The sequence below is a fragment of the Drosophila melanogaster genome, chromosome 3R, assembly GCF_000001215.4.
Source record: "Drosophila melanogaster chromosome 3R".
In the NCBI taxonomy this organism is placed as follows: domain Eukaryota; kingdom Metazoa; phylum Arthropoda; class Insecta; order Diptera; family Drosophilidae; genus Drosophila; species Drosophila melanogaster.
The window spans coordinates 28,520,612-28,541,696 of NT_033777.3; the positions used below are offsets into that span (position 1 = coordinate 28,520,612).

At 49.4% G+C, this 21,085-nt stretch overlaps 1 protein-coding gene across 4 annotated transcripts; it reads right to left on the reverse strand.

Moving 5' to 3' along the window:
* Positions 1 to 53: 53 nt before the first annotated feature.
* Positions 54 to 19,713, reverse strand: Ppn (Papilin). 4 transcript variants are annotated; one of them, NM_176575.3, is made up of 18 exons: positions 19,308 to 19,713; positions 10,908 to 10,968; positions 10,669 to 10,847; positions 9,508 to 10,536; positions 9,141 to 9,444; positions 5,499 to 9,084; positions 5,260 to 5,439; positions 4,806 to 4,976; positions 3,663 to 4,696; positions 3,423 to 3,606; positions 3,169 to 3,363; positions 2,916 to 3,086; positions 2,084 to 2,649; positions 1,871 to 2,021; positions 1,204 to 1,620; positions 931 to 1,089; positions 746 to 862; positions 54 to 687 (listed from the first exon to the last, which is right to left on the reverse strand). In NM_176575.3, exons 1-18 carry the CDS (start codon positions 19,328 to 19,330, stop codon positions 518 to 520), a joined length of 8,697 nt encoding a protein of 2,898 aa, NP_788752.2. In that variant the 5' UTR covers positions 19,331 to 19,713; the 3' UTR covers positions 54 to 517. The 4 variants fall into 4 exon arrangements, with proteins under 4 accessions (NP_788752.2, NP_001163761.1, NP_788751.2 ...); NM_001170290.2 differs by lacking the exon at positions 4,806 to 4,976; NM_176574.3 differs by lacking the exons at positions 2,916 to 3,086; positions 3,169 to 3,363.
* Between the last annotated feature and the right edge of the window lie 1,372 nt (positions 19,714 to 21,085).

Sequence of the window (21,085 nt, forward strand, 5' to 3'; positions counted from 1 at the left end):
AAGCGTTGCCAGATGGGGTGGCATTTTCAAATTGTGGGCCATCCCCTGAGTTTAATCTTTTATACATATGCACTCTTTATTATGTAGTTTTAATTTATTTACAATTATTGGTTTTTAGGCTTAAATGCTTTACTCGTTGCACAGAAATGTCGTAGAAACTAAAAAGTAGAAGGCAAATTCGTTTTAGCCGCTTTTCTTTCCTCGATTGAATTTAAGGTTACTCGTTATCAAGAATAAATAGGAACACAAACATAAAATCACTAATACTATTTGCTTTTGTCCTGGAAGAGAGTAAAATACTACAATAGAAGTTCGTTCGTTCTTGATCGGTAGGCTATATATATGTAGGTATATATATGGTGGCTATGGCTAAGCAACGATTGGCTTTTTGGTCTCTCTGCTTTTGGATGATGGGATGTCCGCGAATGTCGATCCAATTATTCTTGTGTGGTGCGTTTAAACTCAATTCAATCCGAAAACTAAACAAAATTACTCTGCTCTATCTCGCTCCGTGGAATTACACCGCATTGGGATGCAGAGGAGGCGAGGCCACCTGGCCCGCCAACGTGCAGGATCGGCAGCAGAACTGGGTGTAGTACGGATTGGAACAGTATCTGCCCTTGACGATAAGCTTGCAGTTAGCGAAGTACGGATTGTCAACGCACTCGGGCGACACTGGTACAACAGCTGGAAATATAACTACTATTAGTATCCCCTAGATTCGATTTTAGAACCCCAAACTCACATTGAATGGACACATTGGCCTCTCCATTGGCGTAGGTGTACGCATTGCTGGCCCGGCAAGTGTACTTTCCGGAATCCGCGGATGTGACATCACTCAGCACCAGGCGATGTGGTTGGTCTGCAGTTACATAAGATTTTATTTTTTTTTTAAATAGATCGAAATAATATTATTAAATAACTGCTTACATGTAATTTGAACACGCTCGTTGTTGTACAGAGGCACGTCGTCCTTGATCCATGTGACATTCGGTTCTGGATAGCCCTGCACGGAGCAGCTCATGACAATGGTGGAGCCTGGGGTGTAGCTGTTCTTCGGCTCCAGAGCCAACACGGCATGAACATTAACTATAAATCACGTAAAGAAGTGGTTAGTTTTTTGTTACCAGAACATACATAAACAATAAAAAAAATCCAACACCATGCCAGCCCAGCGAAAACATGCAAAGGTGCAGTACTTACCTGTGGGCTCTGGCACATAGGCCGGTCGGGTGGGTCGATAGGGATAGCTGGGTCGCTGGGTCACCGGACGGGTGGCCGGATTGAGCACATACTGCATGTATTGCTCCTCCTCGGGACTCAGAGGCCGGACAGGACCCACCGCCTTCAGAGTAACGCGCAGCGAGACCGGACGCCTCTGATTGTACACCTCGCAGGTGTAGAGGCCAAGATCCGACAACTGGATCGAGTTGAAGACCAGCGAGTAGTCGCGGGCCATCAGGTTGTTCTTCAGGCCAAACATCTGTCCGTTGCGCCACCAGCTGACATGCGGCTCTGGGAAGCCACCGGCCGGGCAGCGGATCACTGCCGGACGGTTCAACTCCACGATCTGAGTAACGTTCTTGTCTCCGTAGATGTAAGCTGGCTGACTTACGGGTTCTACCGCCACCAAGATTCAAGCAAGCAATTACGGAAAGCAGGCAACATGCGCAAAGTGTTCAATATAAAGCAGTTAGTTACATAGCCATCACCAAAGTGTATAAAGTATCAGTGGATATTAGGAATAGCAGAATCGGTAATCCGATTCATTAATTTCCTACTTATGTATATATTGAGATCTTAACATTCATAGCATTAAGTAATAATAACAAAAAACACAAATGTATTGAAGGCGGTCTTAGAAACGCACCTGTAACCTGGAGGGCGACCTCACGACGCACGGGTTCTCCCAGACCATTGCTGGCCACGCAGACGTAGGTGCCATCGTCTGTTTGGCGCACCTGGACAATGGTCAGATCACCGTTGGCGGTCAGCACATATCGTCCCTTGTTCGTGTTGATCTATAAAGAACACAATAATGCACTCAGGCGAATGGAAAAAACAGAATCTCCCAATTGCTTACCACCAAGTTCTTGAGCGACCAGGTGATATTCGGGGCTGGATTGCCGGTGGCGAAGCAGCGCAGCACGGCTATGCCGCCGATGGCTGTCTGGACATCAAGCTCATGCGCCTCCTTGGGTTCCAGAGCGGCTCTGGCATCGCCCGGATAGGAGACCACTGGAGCCTGAGTCCTGGGCGGCTGAGTTGGACGAGCAGGATGCACACACAGCTGTCCGCAGCCGTCGCTGCAGCACTTGTTGTCTCCACGACAGTCGGCATCGGTGTAGCATTCCCGGGCACATCCACTGGCATTCGCTGAAAGAGCCGGGCACTCTCCTGGCTTATAAATATCGCGACACACTGGAGCAAACTGGCGATCGTCGGAACTGGCCACATCGATGGCGCACTGTTGGCCCTCCGGGCAACTGTAGCCCTCGCACGGATTCTCGCAGATGCACTGCGTGCACTCTGGCTGGGACCTGGCGGCCACACGGCGAACGCCGTATGGACAGCGGAGCTCCTGGCACTCCGCATCGAAGGTATCGCACGGATTTTGTCCAATTTCGTTGTCCTGCTTGTTGGGTTCCGCTGCAAGAAAGGGGATTGCGAGTCAGCCAAGAGGGCATTTTCAGTGAGACACTCCATTCCCAAGAACCCGTGCAGACTTAAGTTTAGTGAAGGTGCACTAACGCAACTACTATAGATGCTACTTCAAAGTTTCTACGAGAGCAAGCGATTTGGGTGTGGGCAGATTGCAAGGTGCATTTGTGGGTGGGTGGGTGCTAATTGAGGTGCTGTGAGCTCTGTGGTGCACAGTGCTTTGTGGTGCATAAGTGGCTGTAGGTGGGGCTTACGTCGGCATTGGTTCGTGCATGCCTCGAAGGATCGGAAGTTGTTCTGGTTGCCGGAGCAGCCGGCGTATATGAAGGACACACAGTTTCCTGCTTCGTCGTCGTAGTACCAACGGCGCTCGTGCACCGAAGGTCCATTGCAGCGGCCCGTCGCCACCGGCAGCAGGCAGATTTCTACTTACGCAAGAGAAGAACCAGTTAGCCCGGCGACTCCATGGTGACCCCCAAGTCGAGACCCGCCCGCTGTATATGTTACCTTTAGCCGAGCCCACTCTCGGTTCACGACCAGCCAGACAAACAGTCTGGCACTCGAACAAATCGCTGAAACGGTTGCCGGTGCCATCACATCCACCATAGGTGAACGGTTCGCAAGCCTGGCTCGCTGTGTTGAAGTAGTACTTCGTCTGCCAGTCGGTGCACGGACCCGTGGTCACCGGTTCATTGCAAACGTCTGACACAAGAGATTATAGCATCTGAAACAAGTACCCAGCCCGGCTGCCCCAAACTTACCCACTCCCTTGAACTCGCCGCACTGCCGTTCGCACTGGTCGCGGGTCTCGAAGCGGTTTCCATTGCCTCCGCATCCCGTGTAGGTGAAGGCCGTGCAGGCCATGTTCTCGCTGTCGTAGAACCACGCGGTGGTACGGTTGTCGCATTCGCCGGCCTCCGGAGGCTCGGCGCACACCGAATAGGTCTGTAAGATAATATTCGCATAAAGATTAAGACACATGAAAAGAAGAACAATCTAACCGGCGCTGAAGGCTCCACTACAGGCTCCCCAATGCAGAAGTTTAGGCAATCGCTCTGCGACACGAAGTTGTTTCGATTACCGCGGCATCCAGTGAACTCGAACTCGTGGCATTCTCCGCTGCGCTCATCGAAGTACCAGCGCCGGGAGAGGTCACTGCATCGTCCACGGACCGGAGGCAGTGCACATGTGGTCTGGGCGTCGTTGCACTCGTTCTGGCACTCCTCCTCGGTGGCATAGTTGTTGGCATTACCGCCGCAGCCCGTGTAGACGAACTCGTCGCAGAGTCCCTCCGCGCTGTTGTAGAACCAGCGGGTCACGTTGTTGTAGCAGTTACCCGGTTCGAAGGCCAAGAAGCACTTGGACGTGTCGTGCTCCACGGGATCGGCACCAATGCGGATGTCTATGTTGACAGAGCAGCGAGCAGAGCACTCCTCCTCGGTGGCAAAGCGGTTATCATTGCCGCCACAGCCGCCGTAGTAGAACGACTGACAGCGACCCTCGGTCTCGTTGTAGTTCCAGTGGAGCGCCCATTTGTCGCACTGTCCTGGATCAGCAGGCTGACTGCATTGAGCGACAGTAGGAGCCGGATCTGGCTGCCTGGTTGGAGCAGGTGCTCGTGGAGGAGTCGGGGCAGGAGGCTCTTGGCTAAGACAACGCTGCTGACAATCGTTCTCTGTCTCGAAGCGATTGCCATTGCCGCCACAGTTGCCATAGTAGAACTGACGGCAAGCCCCAATCTTCCGATCGAAGTGCCACTTGAGGACCCAGGTACTACATTCTCCTGGAGCGGGTTCCTCGTCACAGACGTCCTGCCTACTGGGTTGTGGCCTGGTGGCGGGGGTGGTGGTTGTGGGTTCGGGCTTGCGGTCGCAACGCGCCAAACAGGACTCCTCGGTGGGGAAGCGGTTCTCATTGCCCCCACAGCCGCCGTAGTAGAACTGGCGACAGGCCTGATCCTGAGTGTCGTAGTACCAGCTGGTAACGTAGTTGGCACACTCGCCCACCTCGGCCGGAATCTCACAGATGTCCTTAGCTAGTTGGGTTGAGGGATTGAAAGAGTGTCAGTAGGGCGGGGGTTTGGGTAGCGGAAAACAGGAACACATTGAAAGCAGCCTCCGGAGCAGGCGACATTTAAAGCTTACCAACTTGGCGTGGGCAGTGGTCCTCGCAGGACTCCAGGGTCGGGAAGTTGTTCTTGTTGCCACCACAACCGCTGTAGTAGAAGGGCACGCAGCGCTTCTCACTCTCGGAGAAGTGCCACTTGGCCAGTTTTTCACTGCAATCACCAGTTTGCTTAGGGAGCGCACAGCGGTCTGGGGTTGTGGGATGGTGAAGGTGTTTGGTGCAGGAGGAGATTCGGATGCGGGTGCAGATTCGGAAAGTCGGCATAGCAAGTAACAAGCAATCATGCACATACAATATAGTAACCAAGCAGTTTTTGGGGGAGAAGGAACGTTTGGGAAGAACATACCGTTAGCCAGGAAAAACCAGGAGGTTTAAGCTTAAAATAACTCATTAACCCAAGCAAAATATTGCATACAACTAGTCTCATTACCCAACTCAAGGCACCATAGCATACTAAATCTGATCTCAAACCTTTAAGCACGCCGGGCTGGCGGCAGTTGTAGTTGCAGGCATGTTCCGTGGGATAGTTGTTCTTGTTGCCCTTGCATCCACCATAGGTGAAGGGTCGGCAGATGTCCGTCTCGTTGTCGTAGTACCAACGCTCGAAGTTTCCGGCACATGGTCCGCTCTCCACAGGTTGTTCACAGGTAGCTACATTGGAAGAATGCCGATAATCGTGGCTCTGGAATAAGGAACAGATGCCCACTTACGCAGATTTTCACTGGCAGCACAAGTGCCCTGGCACTGTTCCAAGCTATCGAAGCGATTATTGGTACCGTAGCATCCGCCGTACTGGAACTCCTCGCACCGGTTGCGGTCGACATCGAAGTACCATTTCTTGGTGAAGCCAGTGCAGGGACCTGCGCTCTTGGGCAGCAGGCATACGTGCTTGCCGGTGTAATCCTGGCAGGTGTCCTTGCACTCGGCCTCGCTCTCAAAGCGGTTGTCGTTGCCATCGCAGCCACCGTACCAAAAGCGAGCGCATCCTCCGTAGGAGGTGTCGAAGTAGTACTTGACGCTGTAGTTATTGCAGGTGCCCGTCTCCTTGGGCAGGCCGCAGGCCTTTTGCGGTGGCTCCTGGACATTCTCGCATCCACCGAACTTCTCGTCCGTCGCCTTGGTGACTCCATCGGGACAGCAACCGAACTTGCTCTCCACACACGTGCAGCCATCGCCGTTGGGGCCCTTGGCCGGGGTCTTCTCGTCGTCGCAGCACTTGAACTCCGTCTGAGTGCAGTGGCATCCGTGGTGGTGCGGTCCCTTGGCGAAGGTGAGCCCATCTGGACAGCATCCGAACTGGGTGGTCTCGCAAGGGCAGCCCTCGTGCTTGGGTCCCTTGGCGGCAGTGATCTTGTCGGGACAGCAGCCATACTGGGTCGTCTCGCAGGCGCATCCCTCCTGGTTGTAGCCAGTTGCGGCCGACTTATTGTCCGGGCAGCAGCCATACGGAGTGTAGTGGCATTCGCAGCCCTCGTTGTTGGGTCCACGCGCGGCCAAGATGTTGTCGGGGCAGCAGCCAAACTGAGTGTCCAAGCAGCAGCCCTCCTTGTTGGGACCATGGGCCGGGGTTTGGGAGTCCGGACAACATCCAAAGCGCTCACGTGTGCATCCAGAGCAACCTTCGCCATTCGGACCGCTTGCAGGTGTTTGTCCATCCGGACAGCAACCGTTCTCAGACTCTGCGCAGCCCTTGGCAACCGGTGACGCAAGACCACATCCCTCGAAGTCAGGGCCCTTGGCGGATGTTTCCGCATCGGGACAGCAACCAAATTCGGAGAAGGAGCAGGACTTCTTGGTGTCTGGCTCAGAAGTCGTCGAGTCTTGACCTGATCCTTCGATCTCAGTAGTAGTCTCTGGCTGTGTCTCCTCTGTGGTAGTCGTAGGTGGTACAGTAGTGGTCTCTGGACATCCCTCATCATTCTCACCATCGGCGGCGGTGAATTTATCGGGACAGCAGCCAAAGAGAGTCTCAGCGCACTGGGACTTGGGACAACCCTTGTTATTCTTGCCCTTAGCCGGAGACACTCCGTCCAAGCAACAACCGTACTTTGTATCCGCACAGGTCTTTGCAATGGGACAGCCCTCGTCAAACGGTCCCTTCGGAGTGGACTTACCATCCGGACAGCAACCGTACTCGGATTTGGCGCAGGTACTCTTCTTAGGCTTACATTTACGGGGCTTGCTCTTGGTAACTTCAGAATCAAAGGAGTAAGGAGTACTGCTCTCCGATTCGTCATCCTTATCACTGGTGCTCCAGATATCACTGGTGGTGCTGTCCAGATCGGTGGATTGGGTGCTGTCTGTGGATCCTTCGGTTGTGCTTTCAGTGGAGCCTTCGGTAGTACTTTCCTCCGTTGGACCGCTTTCCGTAGTGTCGCTGGTACCTCCACTAACAGTACTATCTGTAGATTCAGTGACATCGGTAGAGGAAGCCTCAGTGGAGGAAGCATCTGTTGAGGAACCATCTGTGGAAGAGGATGAGTCTGTGGAACCAGATACTTCAGTGGAAGGTGAGGAGTCGGTGATGGTAGAATCAGATGTAACATCAGAGCTTGTGGAACTGGACAGGTCCTCGACGGTACTTCCCTCGGTGGTCGAACCATCACTGGCGATGGCGTCGGTGCTTTCGGTTGATCCGGAGGACTCCGTGGAGATTGTGGTGTCCTCGCTTGCGCCTTCAGTAGAGCCCTCAGTAGAGGCATTAGAGGAACCATCAGTGGATTCATCAGTTGAGCCATCAGTGGTGATGTCAGTGTTGTCAGAAGCAGCTGTAGTTGCATCTGTGGTTGATCCATCACTGGACAGCCCGGTGGTTTCGCTTGATGCCGAGTTGGATGTAGTTGAAGATCCATCTGTTGAGCTTTCCGATGAAGACTCGCTAGTCGATGAGGCATCTGTTGTTGAGGATGCGTCCAGGGTAGACGATTCTGTTGAATCAGTCGATGATTCAGGGGTAGTTTCAGTTGTCTGATCGGAAGTAGAGTCCGTAGAATCTGAAGATGCTGTTGAGTCGGAAGTGGCATCAGAAGTACTGTCTGATGAATTCTCAGTTGTGCTGGATACGCCATCGGTGGATCCATCAGAACTGTCATTAGAATCAGATACGGATGAGGAAGAAGCCTCTGTTGATGACTCACTAACGTTCGAAGAATTGTCCGAAGAGTCCGTGGAGTCATCTGTGGAACTTGAGGCTTCCGTGGAGCTTTCAGGAGTTGAGTCGGAAGCATTGGTGGAGCCCGTGGAATCTGATGCGCCTGAGACATCGGTCGACTCCGAGGCGGAGGCTTCTGTTGAGCTCGAGACATCAGTGGAGTCATCAGAAACTCCTGTGGTTTCTGTGGATGCATCTGTGGAATCGCTTGAATCAGAAACTGAGGATGCCGGTGCTTCAGAAGTTGCATCGCTGGAAATACTGGAGCTTGAGTCGCTGGAAGTAGAGTCACTGGAGGTGGAACCGGAATCCGTGGAGCTAGACAAATCAGTGGAAGCCTCAGACGTTTCTTCGTCATCACCGCTTCCTTCTGTGGAAATGCCGCTGTCGGTGGTTGATTCTGAATCATATCCCGATCCCTCAAATGTGGTACCAGTCGATTCAAACTCATCATAGGGTGTCGGGCTGTCACTTTGCATAAGATCTTCGGCCTCGGGCGTAGTTTCCGTCTTTGCAGTTCCCTCCAAGTCGATCACATCTTCGCTCTTTTCATCGTCTGACAACCCATCGCTGATCAACTCAATACCATCTTCATCGCAATCCTCCTCGTCATCCTCGATGGGCTTATCAGTACTGGTCAAAGGTAAAATCTCATCCTCAGTGCAGGCTTCAGAGTTACACTTTTCAGATAGAGGTTCGACCTTTTCTTCATCGCAGTTGACTGACTTGGTTCCATTGGAAAGACACAGGACCTCACGGACTCGCTCACCCCCACCACAAGGCTTGCTGCACTTGCCCCAAGGTCCAGTGAACCATTCGCCGGGGCAAACCTTCTCCTCGCCCTCACAATCCTGTTCTGATTCCGGTTTCGTTTCTTTGTTGCACTTAGAGTCATCATCTGCTGGAGTTACCGTCTTGCCATCGAACTCCCCGCAAATGACAATGCGAGATTTGACACCTTTTCCGCAAGGAGCAGAGCACTTGCTCCACTCCGAGGAGAACCATTGCGCCTCGCACTTGGGGGATTTGCACGGCCGGGATAGAGTGGGTACCTCTGGTTCACAGAATTCCTCCGGATACACCTTACCTTCCTTGTTGCCACAGATGGCGGTACGTGTTTCGGTATTCTGACCACACGCATTGCACTAGAATACACAGGAATTCAGTACCTTTTAATTTCACAGACAAGTGCAATACTTACGCCGCTCCATTGGGAGATTATCCAGTCAACGCCCTCACAAGGCGTTAAGAGGCAGGACTTCTCCGTCTCTGGCTTCTCCTCCACGCAATCTTCTTCGGGCAGGACTCGTTTGTGTCCGTTCTCCTCGATGAAGCAGGTCACCTTTCGTGTCTGCTTTCCGTCGCCGCAAAGCTTATCACACGGCGTCCAAGGTCCTAAATGATACTTGGGGCAGTTCTTTACATCGCGGTTGCACTCCTGTTTGGTGGCCGGCTTGTTGCCCACCTCCTTTAGGCAAACGGCATCTTCTTCAACTGTATGCTCGCTAAATTGAAAAGCCACACGTTGTTGTTCATCATTTAACTCTTCTGAATCAAGAAAGACTTACCCCGAAGAGGAGATTCGCTCGCAGGTGATGCTCCTGTTTTGGAAGCCATCGGACCCGCAGCCCTTAGAGCACTTGGACCACTCTCCCTCAACCCAGTGTGGTGCACACGGTTCCGTGCCGCAAGCCTGTTCCTCCACTGGCTTGGACTTTTGGTCGCACAGCGATGGATTGACTTCCGCCAAGGTGATGCGATTGTTGCATGTGACCTTTCGACTCTGAGAGCCACCGCCGCAGGAAGCACTGCAGGCATTGAACTGGTGATGCGTCCATGTGTGCGTATCCTGCTGCGAGTGACTAAGGCTCTCCGGAATGCTGTACTCGTAGTCGAGGCTGATGTTCTTCTCCTGCACCAACATAACTATGAAGAGGCTCTCCGAGATGGGACCGCTGCAGGTCAGTTGGTCGGGAGCGGCGAAGCCCATTGGCTTTCGTTGGTAGTTCCACCACGAGTTCGCGAAGAACATGGGGCGTGGGAAGTCGATGCGCCAATCGCCGTTCAGGTAGTAGTGTCCACTGTGGTTCCGGCAGGCCAGGTAATTGCTGGAGGGCACAGTCTCCTCGATACGAATGTTAGTGGCTCCCTCTGGAAGGAGCAGCAAGTCATTGTATCCAGGAGCCAGATCCTTCGTGGTGATGGTGTTGCGAATGGTCTTGCAGGTGCTGCCATCACCACCACACTTTCGGCACTTGTCCTCCTTGGCATCGCTACCCAGCATCATGTCGCAGCCCACCGGCATGCACTCCCCGTTTACGCACACGTCGAGGTCCTTGTCGTTGCAGCGGGTTCCGTCCACCACCTTCTCCCGCTGACGGTAGTAGAACCGCTCGCCCTTGGGCATACAGTTCAGCTCGCAGGGATTGGGTGCATTCGTGTACGGCACCCACTCGTAGAAGACTCCATCAAACTGCTGCCTGTCGAAGCGGGAGCACTGCTGCGCCCGGAAGTCGGATTCTTCCTCCGGACAGTCTTGGGTGTTGCAGGAGAAGTAACGGCGACTGCCTCCACTGCAGACTGCCTCGCCACGATCACTGTGGAGTGGTAAGAGATGTAAGAGATTTAAAACTATTGGCAATCTAGAGGTCTCTTTCCTAATATAACATTCGGCTATGATAGGGATGGAATAGGGTTGTTTTCTTTTACGGCAGGTCTTGTATACTCACTCTCTTCGCAGGCACTCCCGAGTCTGGTAGGACACTCCACCGCCGCAGGTCCTGGAACAGTCCGAGGGTGAGCTCCAAGGTGTCCACTCATCGGGATCGTTACCCTCGCCGCCGGGCGTCACCGAGCTCTCCGGCAAGTACATGTTCGCCCCATATTGTCTTTTTTGTCTGAGTCCAGGCTGGAAAAGGGCTCAGTGGATTAGCCGTAAGTACCTTCAGGATATCCGCTGCATACTTACGAATCTGCTCTGGGAATCATGAATGCTGGCCAGAACAATGAATGCTACCAAGGCAGTTGAGCTGCAAGTGGAGAGCGAAGTAGGCAATTTAATTAAACGCCACCCAGACATAATCTCGCCCAACTCGACCATTCATTAAAATCATAGGACCGAAGTCACGTGTTGACTTGTTGCACATATATAGCCATGTATTTGTTGACTTCGCCGCATGCCTGTGGACACACGAGTACTCAGACTCATTAGAGGAGCAACAGGCTGGGTGGCTCACTCTGGCTGGTTAGCTGGCTGGCGGGGGAGTCACCAACTTCGACGGGGACTTTCTCAAAAGACTTGGGTCTGCGTCCAGCGAAGGGGCACAAACAAACTTTTGTGGGGCTTCGCGGCGACAGCATGATGAACTTGTTTATGCTCACTGGCCAGAGCAAGCAAACATTGAACTTGTTTTTGCGGCTAAATCTGTGGCGGGATAGGCGGTGGATTCCCTTACCACTGGGTGGCGAAAAGAATGGGACTTGGTCAAGTAAAATTTGCAATTTCTTCGGTAACATTTTTTTATTATGCGACGCGCGCACGGACCATAAATATGCAATGCCACATAAACAAGACATAATTTAGAAGGGCTTCCTGCCGATTTGCCAAAACGAAAGAACCAGAAAGAAGCGCAGAACCAAGCAAATAATAAGTACCGAAGCCAGGGAGAATATACGATTATGCCGCAGACAATTCGACGCCGCAGAATCTGACTTCTTCGAGGAAGTTGCTCCACGGAGGAGGATGTCGTTGCGCCCCGAGGACAAGTTGCGTGAATATGTCAAAGGCGTTCAATGTTGCAGGCAACGTTTGCTGCACTTCATCCCCGCGCTTTCTTGTTGGGGGCTTGCCAATTTAATTTCTGACGCTGCTGCGTGCGGGGAGCCGCTCGGTTTGTTACGCTTGGACGCCTCCGACTGATGGCACTCGCCTCTTGCCCTCTGTAATTCTGTCCTCCTGGCTACGAAGGACATGCCTTGGTGCCTGGGTCCTTGGATTCGGGAGTCCTGCCGCAGCAGGCGTGCTGCTTATGACAGCCGAGAACAGCAGAGGTCTGGGCGCCAAGTGTGGCCATAATTTTTATGCTTCTGTGTTGGCATTTTAATGCAATTTGAGCGCATTTCCCTTTTGAAACCAATGCCAGGACACCTATTGCTTTGGCAAGGACAACGGAAGGCAAATGGCAAACCGACAACGGCACACATTTCACAGTCCATTGAGCAGGGGCGGCGTCGCCCAGTCGCCTCCTTCTCAGCCATTGCGTCATGCAAACAGGACACCAGAACACTAAGATACCCGCCAAACCAGGACCAGAACCAAAACCAGGACCAACTCAATTAATTGGGCAGTTCCAAGGAAACCGATGAGTTAGCAAAAACCGCAAGAGCGCACTTCTCAATTTCGATTTCATACGCGTCTGCTGATTACGCAAAATCCTCGGACCCCCAGATATTTTGTTTGGTCGGTTGCGGGGAAATGGGAATGGGAATAACATTGTTATTGCCACATGTGACGGAAGCCACGTGACACTAGCACAAACAGTTGGCGCAATCGTCAAATAAGTTACACATGTCATGTGAACCACCGAAATGCCGCCACAGAAATGTCAAATAAGTCTGGAGGAAATGCTAGTTCGGGGGCGGGAACTTTACACAAATACGGTGTACCATATAATATTATATTAATGCCGGATGGTGGGCCTTCTCCCAATCCCTGACCCCATTTAGCTTTGTGACCAGGATTTAGTTGGCTGGCGAGATCAAAGCTGCGCCTCTAAGAGGGGCCAATTATCGGGTCGCAATGCCTTTCTGGCCTTCCAGCTTTCTGGCCAGAAATGGTCCCACAATAGCAGTCCATTGTTCATTGTGCGCCGCATTACAAAGGCATTTGGGTTTCGGATAGCGGCTCTAAGCGGTGATAATACTCTAAGGGGCCCTGGCAATCACTGCATAGATGCAGTGAGAGTGCAGGGAAATGCTCCCTTTTCAGCTACACAATTGCAGCCATTATCAGTCAACTTGAACAACTGCAGCATGGATGCAAATCCAGGCCACAGATATAGTCGTCGTACACTCTCTCCAGACCGAGTAGCTAAAAGATATTCACTCCGCATCCATGCCAGAGATATATTCACGATCGTGTAATTGCTTTCAAATGCCTTCCACGCAACAAGTGCATTCTGGCATAGAATGCGTACTACAATACACTCCGAGAAATATATTCATTTTATATACTATAGTATGATGGAACGAGAGTATTTTCTTGTGATCCTAAAGGAACAGATTGATACGTATTGAGTTATCATATACAGATACCTGCAGGTATTGAGATATAGATACAATTTTCGTTTCAGTGAACGATCATTTTAAGAAAGTGTTTCAAGAATCTATGTACTCCAAACAGATATCTTTCCTTGTAAAATGTTGCAATGACCATCGTAAATAAAGCGACTGCTAATGAGCCGTAAGAACAACACTATCAGCGGCACTTACTCCACAAGTGCGTGCACTTAGCCGCCAAACTCAAGACCGACAACAAATTACATCTAATTTTGGGGCAACCAAAAGTAATCTAAATCTGAAAAAGCGAACCGAAAATATATTATGTGGCAAGCCGAAATCCAAACAAGTGCCGCAAAAACACACATAAATTTGAAGCAGTTCTCACACCTGACCATCGAGAACTGACGCTGGATTTGTTTACATGACTCATCTGCGAGGTCGAGTTAGTAGAATTCCCCGCACTTCAATCGCAACCACCCACTAGATTCGATTCCTCGGGCCTTTCCCATGCCAATTGATCGGGGAAACAACTAGCTGGAGTTAATCAATTGGCGGTGGGGCATGCAATATGCGAGCTGCATCCATGAGGATTCCGATTCCGCAGCTGCCTGCCTCTGCAGATCCCGGGGCCCTTTGATGAAGATGGAATGCCCATGGCCCCAGTTCGTACAGCTGCAACCGTTTGACTTCTGCTGGCCCCTTTTTCGCTTTTTTATGTTGATTGTGAGGAACGAAAGGAATTCGATGTTGCAGGCAACTGATTTAATTGCAGCCAACGGAAAATGCGTACAATTGCACCCACCTCCTACACAGAGAGAAACTATATAGGCGTAGAATAGAATAAATGACTAAATGCCAACGTGCCAAGCAACCCAGTGTACCTAATCCACTTCGTTTTTCCACCCAAGATCGATCCAGGCAGTAAGTCCTAATCAGCTTCGTTAGTGCGTTTTATTTGGCCGCAAAATACCAGGCAGCAATTATTGCACAGGTATCCACCTCATTAGTCGGAAGGATGCGTGCGAGTGTGTGACACCCGTTTGTTCAAATACAATTACATAGTCATACAATTATCGCAAGACAAGCAGACTCTAATGCAAAACGCCAAATTGTGGCAGAGGTGTGGCCAGGTGAATGCGATGATGGTGCTCCTGCTGCTGCTGCTGCTGCCGAAGCTCCCACGATGATGATGGCGATGATGATGATGTCTCTATGAAGAAGATGCGGGCAGAAGGCTGGTGGAGCGACGACATTTGTTGCAACGGAAGTAAATGTTTGCATTGTTGAAATTTTAATTGCATTTGCATAAAGCAACGCACACAGAGACACAGTGGAGATGGGTATAGAGATGGAGCGACATCCTCCGTTCTGGCGGGGAATGGAAGCCCCAGCTTCACTTGTGCTGATGCCATTTTGACTGGCAGCCAAACACTTGCACACAGCCTGGCCGAGCAATTATCAATTTCGAAATTAATTTAACTTAATTGAGTAGTGAAAATAATAAACATACGCCTTTGCCCCCAAGTGTTTGCGAAATGCACAGGGATTATGCAACATTTTACCAAATTTAGTGCTGCACTGCCACAATGTTGCAGCAGCAGCAAATGTTGAACGTTGGGGGCTGAGAGGCACAACAAAGTTTGCCCAAATGCCTAATGAAATATTTGCCACGCATTTGACCAAATGAGCAGTGCAAATGAGCAAACAGAATGCGCATTTAAGCCCAGTTCACCGAGACTGGGCCTGAGAAAAATAAAAGGGAAAGAGATTTCACTATGCGTTTCACTTTGCCAACTTACTGACCCATAAATTTCCCCCGCTGTCAACGGCGGCGGCTAAATGTTCGACGGGCAAACAAATCTTTATGACCATGTCTCGGGAGCCACCAGAAGCGGCCTCCTCCGGAGAATCAATAGTGCTGTGCAGCTAATTAGAGGCATCATAACGCCGCTGTCGCGACTTCCCATCATCACATGCACACAGCCCCACATGCCCACATCTCCACCTCCACCAAGCCCCACGAGCATTGGCAATTTTCTATTTGCCCAACTCATTCGGCCCGAGATTGCAACAAGCTGCTTGACTTCACTTATGGCTAATAGCTCTCGAAATGGGAAACAGGGGGAAATGGTTTCTAGGGAAACATACACTTTTGCACCTCCTCGAACTTTGAACTCATCCCATCCAGTGGGGGATTATTAATCATGGCTATGTGTAAACATTTTAGCGCCGACTTGCGATAAAAAAATAACACAGAAATTGTGCTCACAGGATGCCAAATGAGCTGGCATATTTCAGCACTTAATTAGCGGGGAACTAATAAACTAAGGGAAAAGTAAATAAATGGTGGAATTCTTGAGCAAACCAAAACTATTTTGGGAAGCCTACTTTTTATAGAAATTTTAGTTATGTCAGATCATTCTTTCTGCTCTAGCAATTCAATTGCCCATTAGTTATGCTAAATAGAAATATCTGTCTGAATTTCAACAGCCTGTTTGTTTACTCGAAGGAATCTAAAATAAACAATGACCAACTCCCAATTTCACTTATTCACAATAGCCTTCAAATCAAATTGGCTTAAATGCCATCATGTTGGCCAGAACGATTACCTGACTACCTGACGTATAAAATGTGGAGCAGACATTGATTTATAGCGCAATTACGGGTTAGCTCATCGCTCCAGTACTTGTCAGTGGGTTCCTTGCGTCTTGCAGATTCCTCCGATGTATTTGCTAAACAGCCGGACCATCGGAAGTGGTAAAAGGGCTGCGTCCCTGACCCTCAGAAAGGGCTGATAGTCGGGTCTGCATTTCGCTTCATTTGCTGTCATCAAGATGCGCATCACGTTTCCCAAGAACACCCAGCAAACCGATCGTCGCCTGTCGTCCGCCAAAACATTTTTATGGGTTTTTATATATTCCCCCTTTTTTTGCGCTCTTTTTTGGTTTTTGGCTTTTGCCTGGCGGCGAATATATTTCACTTGTTGATGCTGATGCTGTCCCTACTTTTCTGGTTTTCTGGTTCTTCAGACAGACAGAACTTTTTAGGCACATTTTACTGCATGTGACGCATCGTTTGCCGGTTGCCGGTTGCCTCCTGGTTGGATCTGCACAATTTTTGGATATTTTTGCAGTCATGCCATGGTTGGCTGCTCCGTTTTTATTCTGCTGTCTGTATATAGTATTTTGTATCTTGTTCTGCCAGTGTGCAATTTCTGCGGCGGCATATTTTGGGGCATCCTTTTTATCTTCCGCGTTGCCAGGGAGCGACGACCTCATCCGATCGATCCGATTGTGTGTGTCCATACACTCCACTCATGTGTGCGTGTGTCTGTGGCAGGGCAAACATTAACAATGGCTCTTAAGCTATTTGCCACTCACACACTTGATTCGGATGGAGGAGTTGAAATAATTTAACGCCACCCAGTCGGCAGTCTTTGCTTAATTAAGCATAAGACATTAAGTCATGGGAAAGCGATGTGCAGATCGGTCGCGAAACCATTAACCATGCCATTGGGGGTCCATCCCATCCATACCCCATCCAGAGCAGATGTGGCAAATGCAGCGTGCAACATCGCCGCCATGAACTTGGGAGGCCAGTGAGGCGTGGAATAGGCATGAACTGATCCACAGGATTGCAGCAAGTTGCAAGTGCAACAACAAGGGGGGCATTTGTTGAACATAATTTGCAGCTCATTTGCCGCATCATTCGATATTCTGAAGAAATCCATACCCACATGCCATATCCGGGCGTGGATTTTGCACACTTTCGTGGCAGAGAAGCAGCCACTTTGCTAGATCAACATTTGGGTTTCTGATTTATTTATAGCCATTAAGGATCAATTATGCAATTTGAGTGTTTACTCTCGACTCGAAACTCGTGTGTGCATGATGATATTCCGAGTTTCAAGGCAACTGGCTCTGCGTTTTTCATTTCAAAAGCATATATTTTGGAAATTCACTGTTTATAGTTGCGGCTCTCGCACAGATCACACTCAATAAACAATTCGGCCCAGCAACTATGTGTGGGCAATTGGATTGGGTACGTGTTTTTCTTGTTGCATCCATTTTCCTGCTGCCCATCGGAATTTAGTGTTTTCCGCGGAATATTATACTTAAAACATAACAAACATTGCCTACGCTGGGTAAACTATATATCAGCATAGGTAGAGTCTTAAATTTAGATTGGGAATTTTCATTGAGTACACAAGATCTGAGCATCCTAATTTCCACAGAAAGACGAATAGGTATGTTGGAATTTTTCGTCTCTTCTGAAGAGACTCTTCAAGAGAATCTCCAACAGCGTCAACTAGAGTCAAGTTCAAAGACGTCACGAGCCACAGATTTTAGCTTAATGTAATGTATATTTTGGCCACTTAATGGCCACACACAGGCGAGATACAACCTACAAGATACTCGGTTACTGATTTACCGAGTGCGTTAAAACGTTTAGTTTGTGCCATTAAACTACAGACATAATGATGGTCTTAGGTATGTTGACCCGTTTGGGGGCTTGGATTTTGCGTTCGGGCTAGCCAAGTGATCAGGTACCCTACTCGAGAAGATTTTCAAGCAATGTATTTTCAAGAACTTTTCCATTAATTCAACTAAAAAACATTGGGAAATTGAGGCAGGAAAAACTATGATATGATTTCCTGTGAATTGTGATTAGCCACACACATGTCCCCAAACTCTGGCCAGCATGGGTCATGTGGTGGCCACATTTTCATTCCGAAATCTATAGTTTTTCCCATTTTCCCGCCGTTGACAGAGAGATAGAGATTTTTTGCTTTCAAGTGGCTAACGCACAGTTTTCGCGAAAAACTCTAAAGAACTTGACGAATGGATGCGCTAACTGCCAGTTGGCCGGGGAACAAGTTTCTGGGCTTTTATGTGACGGTGTCGGACTTTATGACTCTGGCCAAAAATAAAACGCACGCAACGCTTGTGGTCAGCGAAGAACCGCCTCGGGTGGAGATTATGGCCAAGATAGGGATGTCCAGCATGTGCGTGAGATCGCCGGACTCATGGCTGCCATGGAGTCAACTTTGAACCGACCTCCGGGCTGCTCCGAAAGTATATGCTGGCCTGTCCGAGCATCTCACCTTGTTCTCCCTACCTTTTTGTGGGCAGGGAAGAGGGCACTTCAAAGCACACGCACTTCACCTACGAACGCAACTCTTTGGGATAAATATTTACATTTCCATTTGAAAATTTGATTTGATTTCTTCGTTTCTTTTTCCAGGGAAGGGGTTCGAATCGCACACACATTTCGGTGAAGAAACAGAAAGACCTGTCGATGAGTTGCAGGTGAGGTAATGGCATAATTTCTGGGCCAGTGGGTGGAGAACCACCGATCTGGCTGTTTGAAGTAAGATCGTGATGCCGGAAATTGAGATGTTAAAAGCGAAATTGATTGTGGTTGGAATTGGAATCGGCCCTGTCCGACCAAATTAGCTGGACTATATGTTGTTTAGTTGTTTTAATTTAATTTAGAATTCCTTGAAAAGGATACGCATTTCCCCCATGAAGGCCATAATTTTTAATACAACTTCCAGAGCTTAATTGCTAATGGAAACATTTTTGCCAGGACGCAGGACCAAGGACAAACGGCAATCAGGACTCACACAAATACAAACTAAAGCACATTAGGGGCGGGTTGGGAAAACGCTTTGAAAAATGTTGCAATTTTCATTAACAAACTTCAATTAAGTTGGCAATGTAATTTGGCATGCAAACAAAATGCTGGCCAGGATAATGGCAGTCGCGCGCAGTGTCAACATCGAGGAACAGGAGCAGAAACAGGAGCACCGCCTGTTGCACAGCGAGCACGTAGCCAGGATACGCCCACATCCACGGCTACATCCACATCAACATTCGCACATGTGAAAGGACAACTGGAAGGCAGGATGAGAACTCAGGCGAGGGAGAGACCCGTGTCAAGTGTTTGCCCATGTAGTTCAAACGGAATTAAAATTCCAATTGACACAGTAATTTGCTAGCAACACAAAGGGAATCAATTTCAGGGATTGCAGTGCCGCATCCGTCGCGTTTGAATGGATATGGATACATGTTTGTCGGATGCTTACCACAACCGCCTCGATAAATCCATTTTGTGGCTCCTTGCTGGCAGGACAGCACAATAAGCGTCGCCTCACTTTTCGCGTTTCTCACCCACTCGAATATATATATATATATATATATATATATATATATATATCTATTTATTTTGTATCGTTCTGTGTCGTTCCTTGTCCCCGCAGAGTGGCTAGCACTTGAGTGGAGCACCACTTGAGTTTTAATTATCTGGCACAGAGTTGTCACTTGAAATCAGAATCCACTCGGCACTTTGCGCCTGCTCATTGCCGCAGGATATATTAGGTCGAACGATCGCGCACTATCCTAAGAGTCAAAGTCGGAGTCGAAGTCGAAGTCGAAGTATCCGCCTCGATTCGGCACACATCCGCAGGGTTTGACGGCACGCCAGCAACTGATCGAGTCGCTCGCATGCGATCGCTCTAATTCTGTGCCACACAAAAGCCGCAGCAGAGCAAAAGCAAAAGCAGCAAAGCAAAAGCAGCAGAGTAAGAGCAGAGCAGCGGATCGGAAGCAGCAGCCCGATAATCGTGGCACCCAAGCTATATACAATAGCTGTAGCCATAGTCATAGCTTCTGTTCCGCAGCGATAGCGCCACAAAGGACGGCTTCCGCCCCTTCTAATCTCGCGCTCCCAAATTGAAGGGGTCTCTTGATGAGCCTACATGGCCCAGCACCCACCCAATCTTGTCGCTATGGCTTCTTGGGGTATATATAAATCTACTTAGTTTATGCGCGCTGCATTAGTGATCCTTTGCCAACCGGCCCCCACTAGAGACTAAAGTCGACTCGAGTTCGTTTTTTTTTTTTTTGCAGTCTTTGTAACAACTGGTTCCCCGGCGACTCTCGCTGATCTTTATGCATTGCACGTGTGTGAGGAGCGATGCGATGCGATACGATGCGATACGATACGTTCCGAAGTTGGCAAGTGATTTACTGACCCTGCCCTCCACCACCACATGCAGCACTCGCGTTGCTCTTGCCGTGCCTGTCGAGATCAAGCGGCGGTACTAATGAGCCGCCCCTGCCAACACATGTCGACATCCTTTGGCCAGTGATCCTGACTCGTCATAACCCCGAATGCATCTCAATTTCTCTCTAATTGCTACTGGCAAACACATGTGCGATGTGTTTACTCTGATTTGCTCGCCCATTTCACAGACAAATTTAGGCATCCGTTCTGGTGTGGGATAAATTGCAGTCTGGCATTGCAAGAGCGTCATTGATGCAGCATATTAGTTATTCGCAGCATCGATTTCACGAAATTTGATAAGTTCATTCATGAAATTCGCCAGTCTAGAAAAACTCGGAGCCTGAGCGCTAATTTCCGCATTCCGCTTAACTCGGGGTTCTATATATAGTTTATATCCAGCACTCAAATCTCAACCGAAATGTTGATATGTGTGAGAGCTCTACTATAATTATATAGAAATTCAAAAATCATCAAACTTTCATGTAAATGCTACAAAAAACAAATTTTTAACAAAATTTGGTTGACAATTTATCGGGATTGCTTTGAAAAAAACTAAGAACTTTAGCATGGTAACAGCCAAATGGGATAAGGATTTTGAGTTTTACAAGTACATCATCGCACGCACTATCAAAATATTATTTTGATAGTTCCAAGCTTTTTTTTTTTTGGATCTTGGCAGGAAGCTTCTACTTACAAATATGAGTGGTTCAAATACAACGATATTATCTCAACCGCAATTCATATTTCCGCCAAAAATAGTTCGTGCTCGCTGATTTACAATTTTATGCCGAAAAACCG

What these genes read in the sequence shown, in the direction of transcription:
- Ppn (NM_176575.3), bottom strand. Translation starts at nt 19,330, where the DNA reads ATGGATTTATCGAGGCGGTTGTG. An exon ending in GAGCGAATCTCCTCTTCGGG is followed by an intron (nt 9,445 to 9,507) that starts GTAAGTCTTTCT and finishes TTTTCAATTTAG; the next exon opens with CGAGCATACAGTTGAAGAAG. An exon ending in CCAGCCCGGCGTGCTTAAAG is followed by an intron (nt 4,977 to 5,259) that starts GTTTGAGATCAG and finishes CCACAACCCCAG; the next exon opens with ACCGCTGTGCGCTCCCTAAG.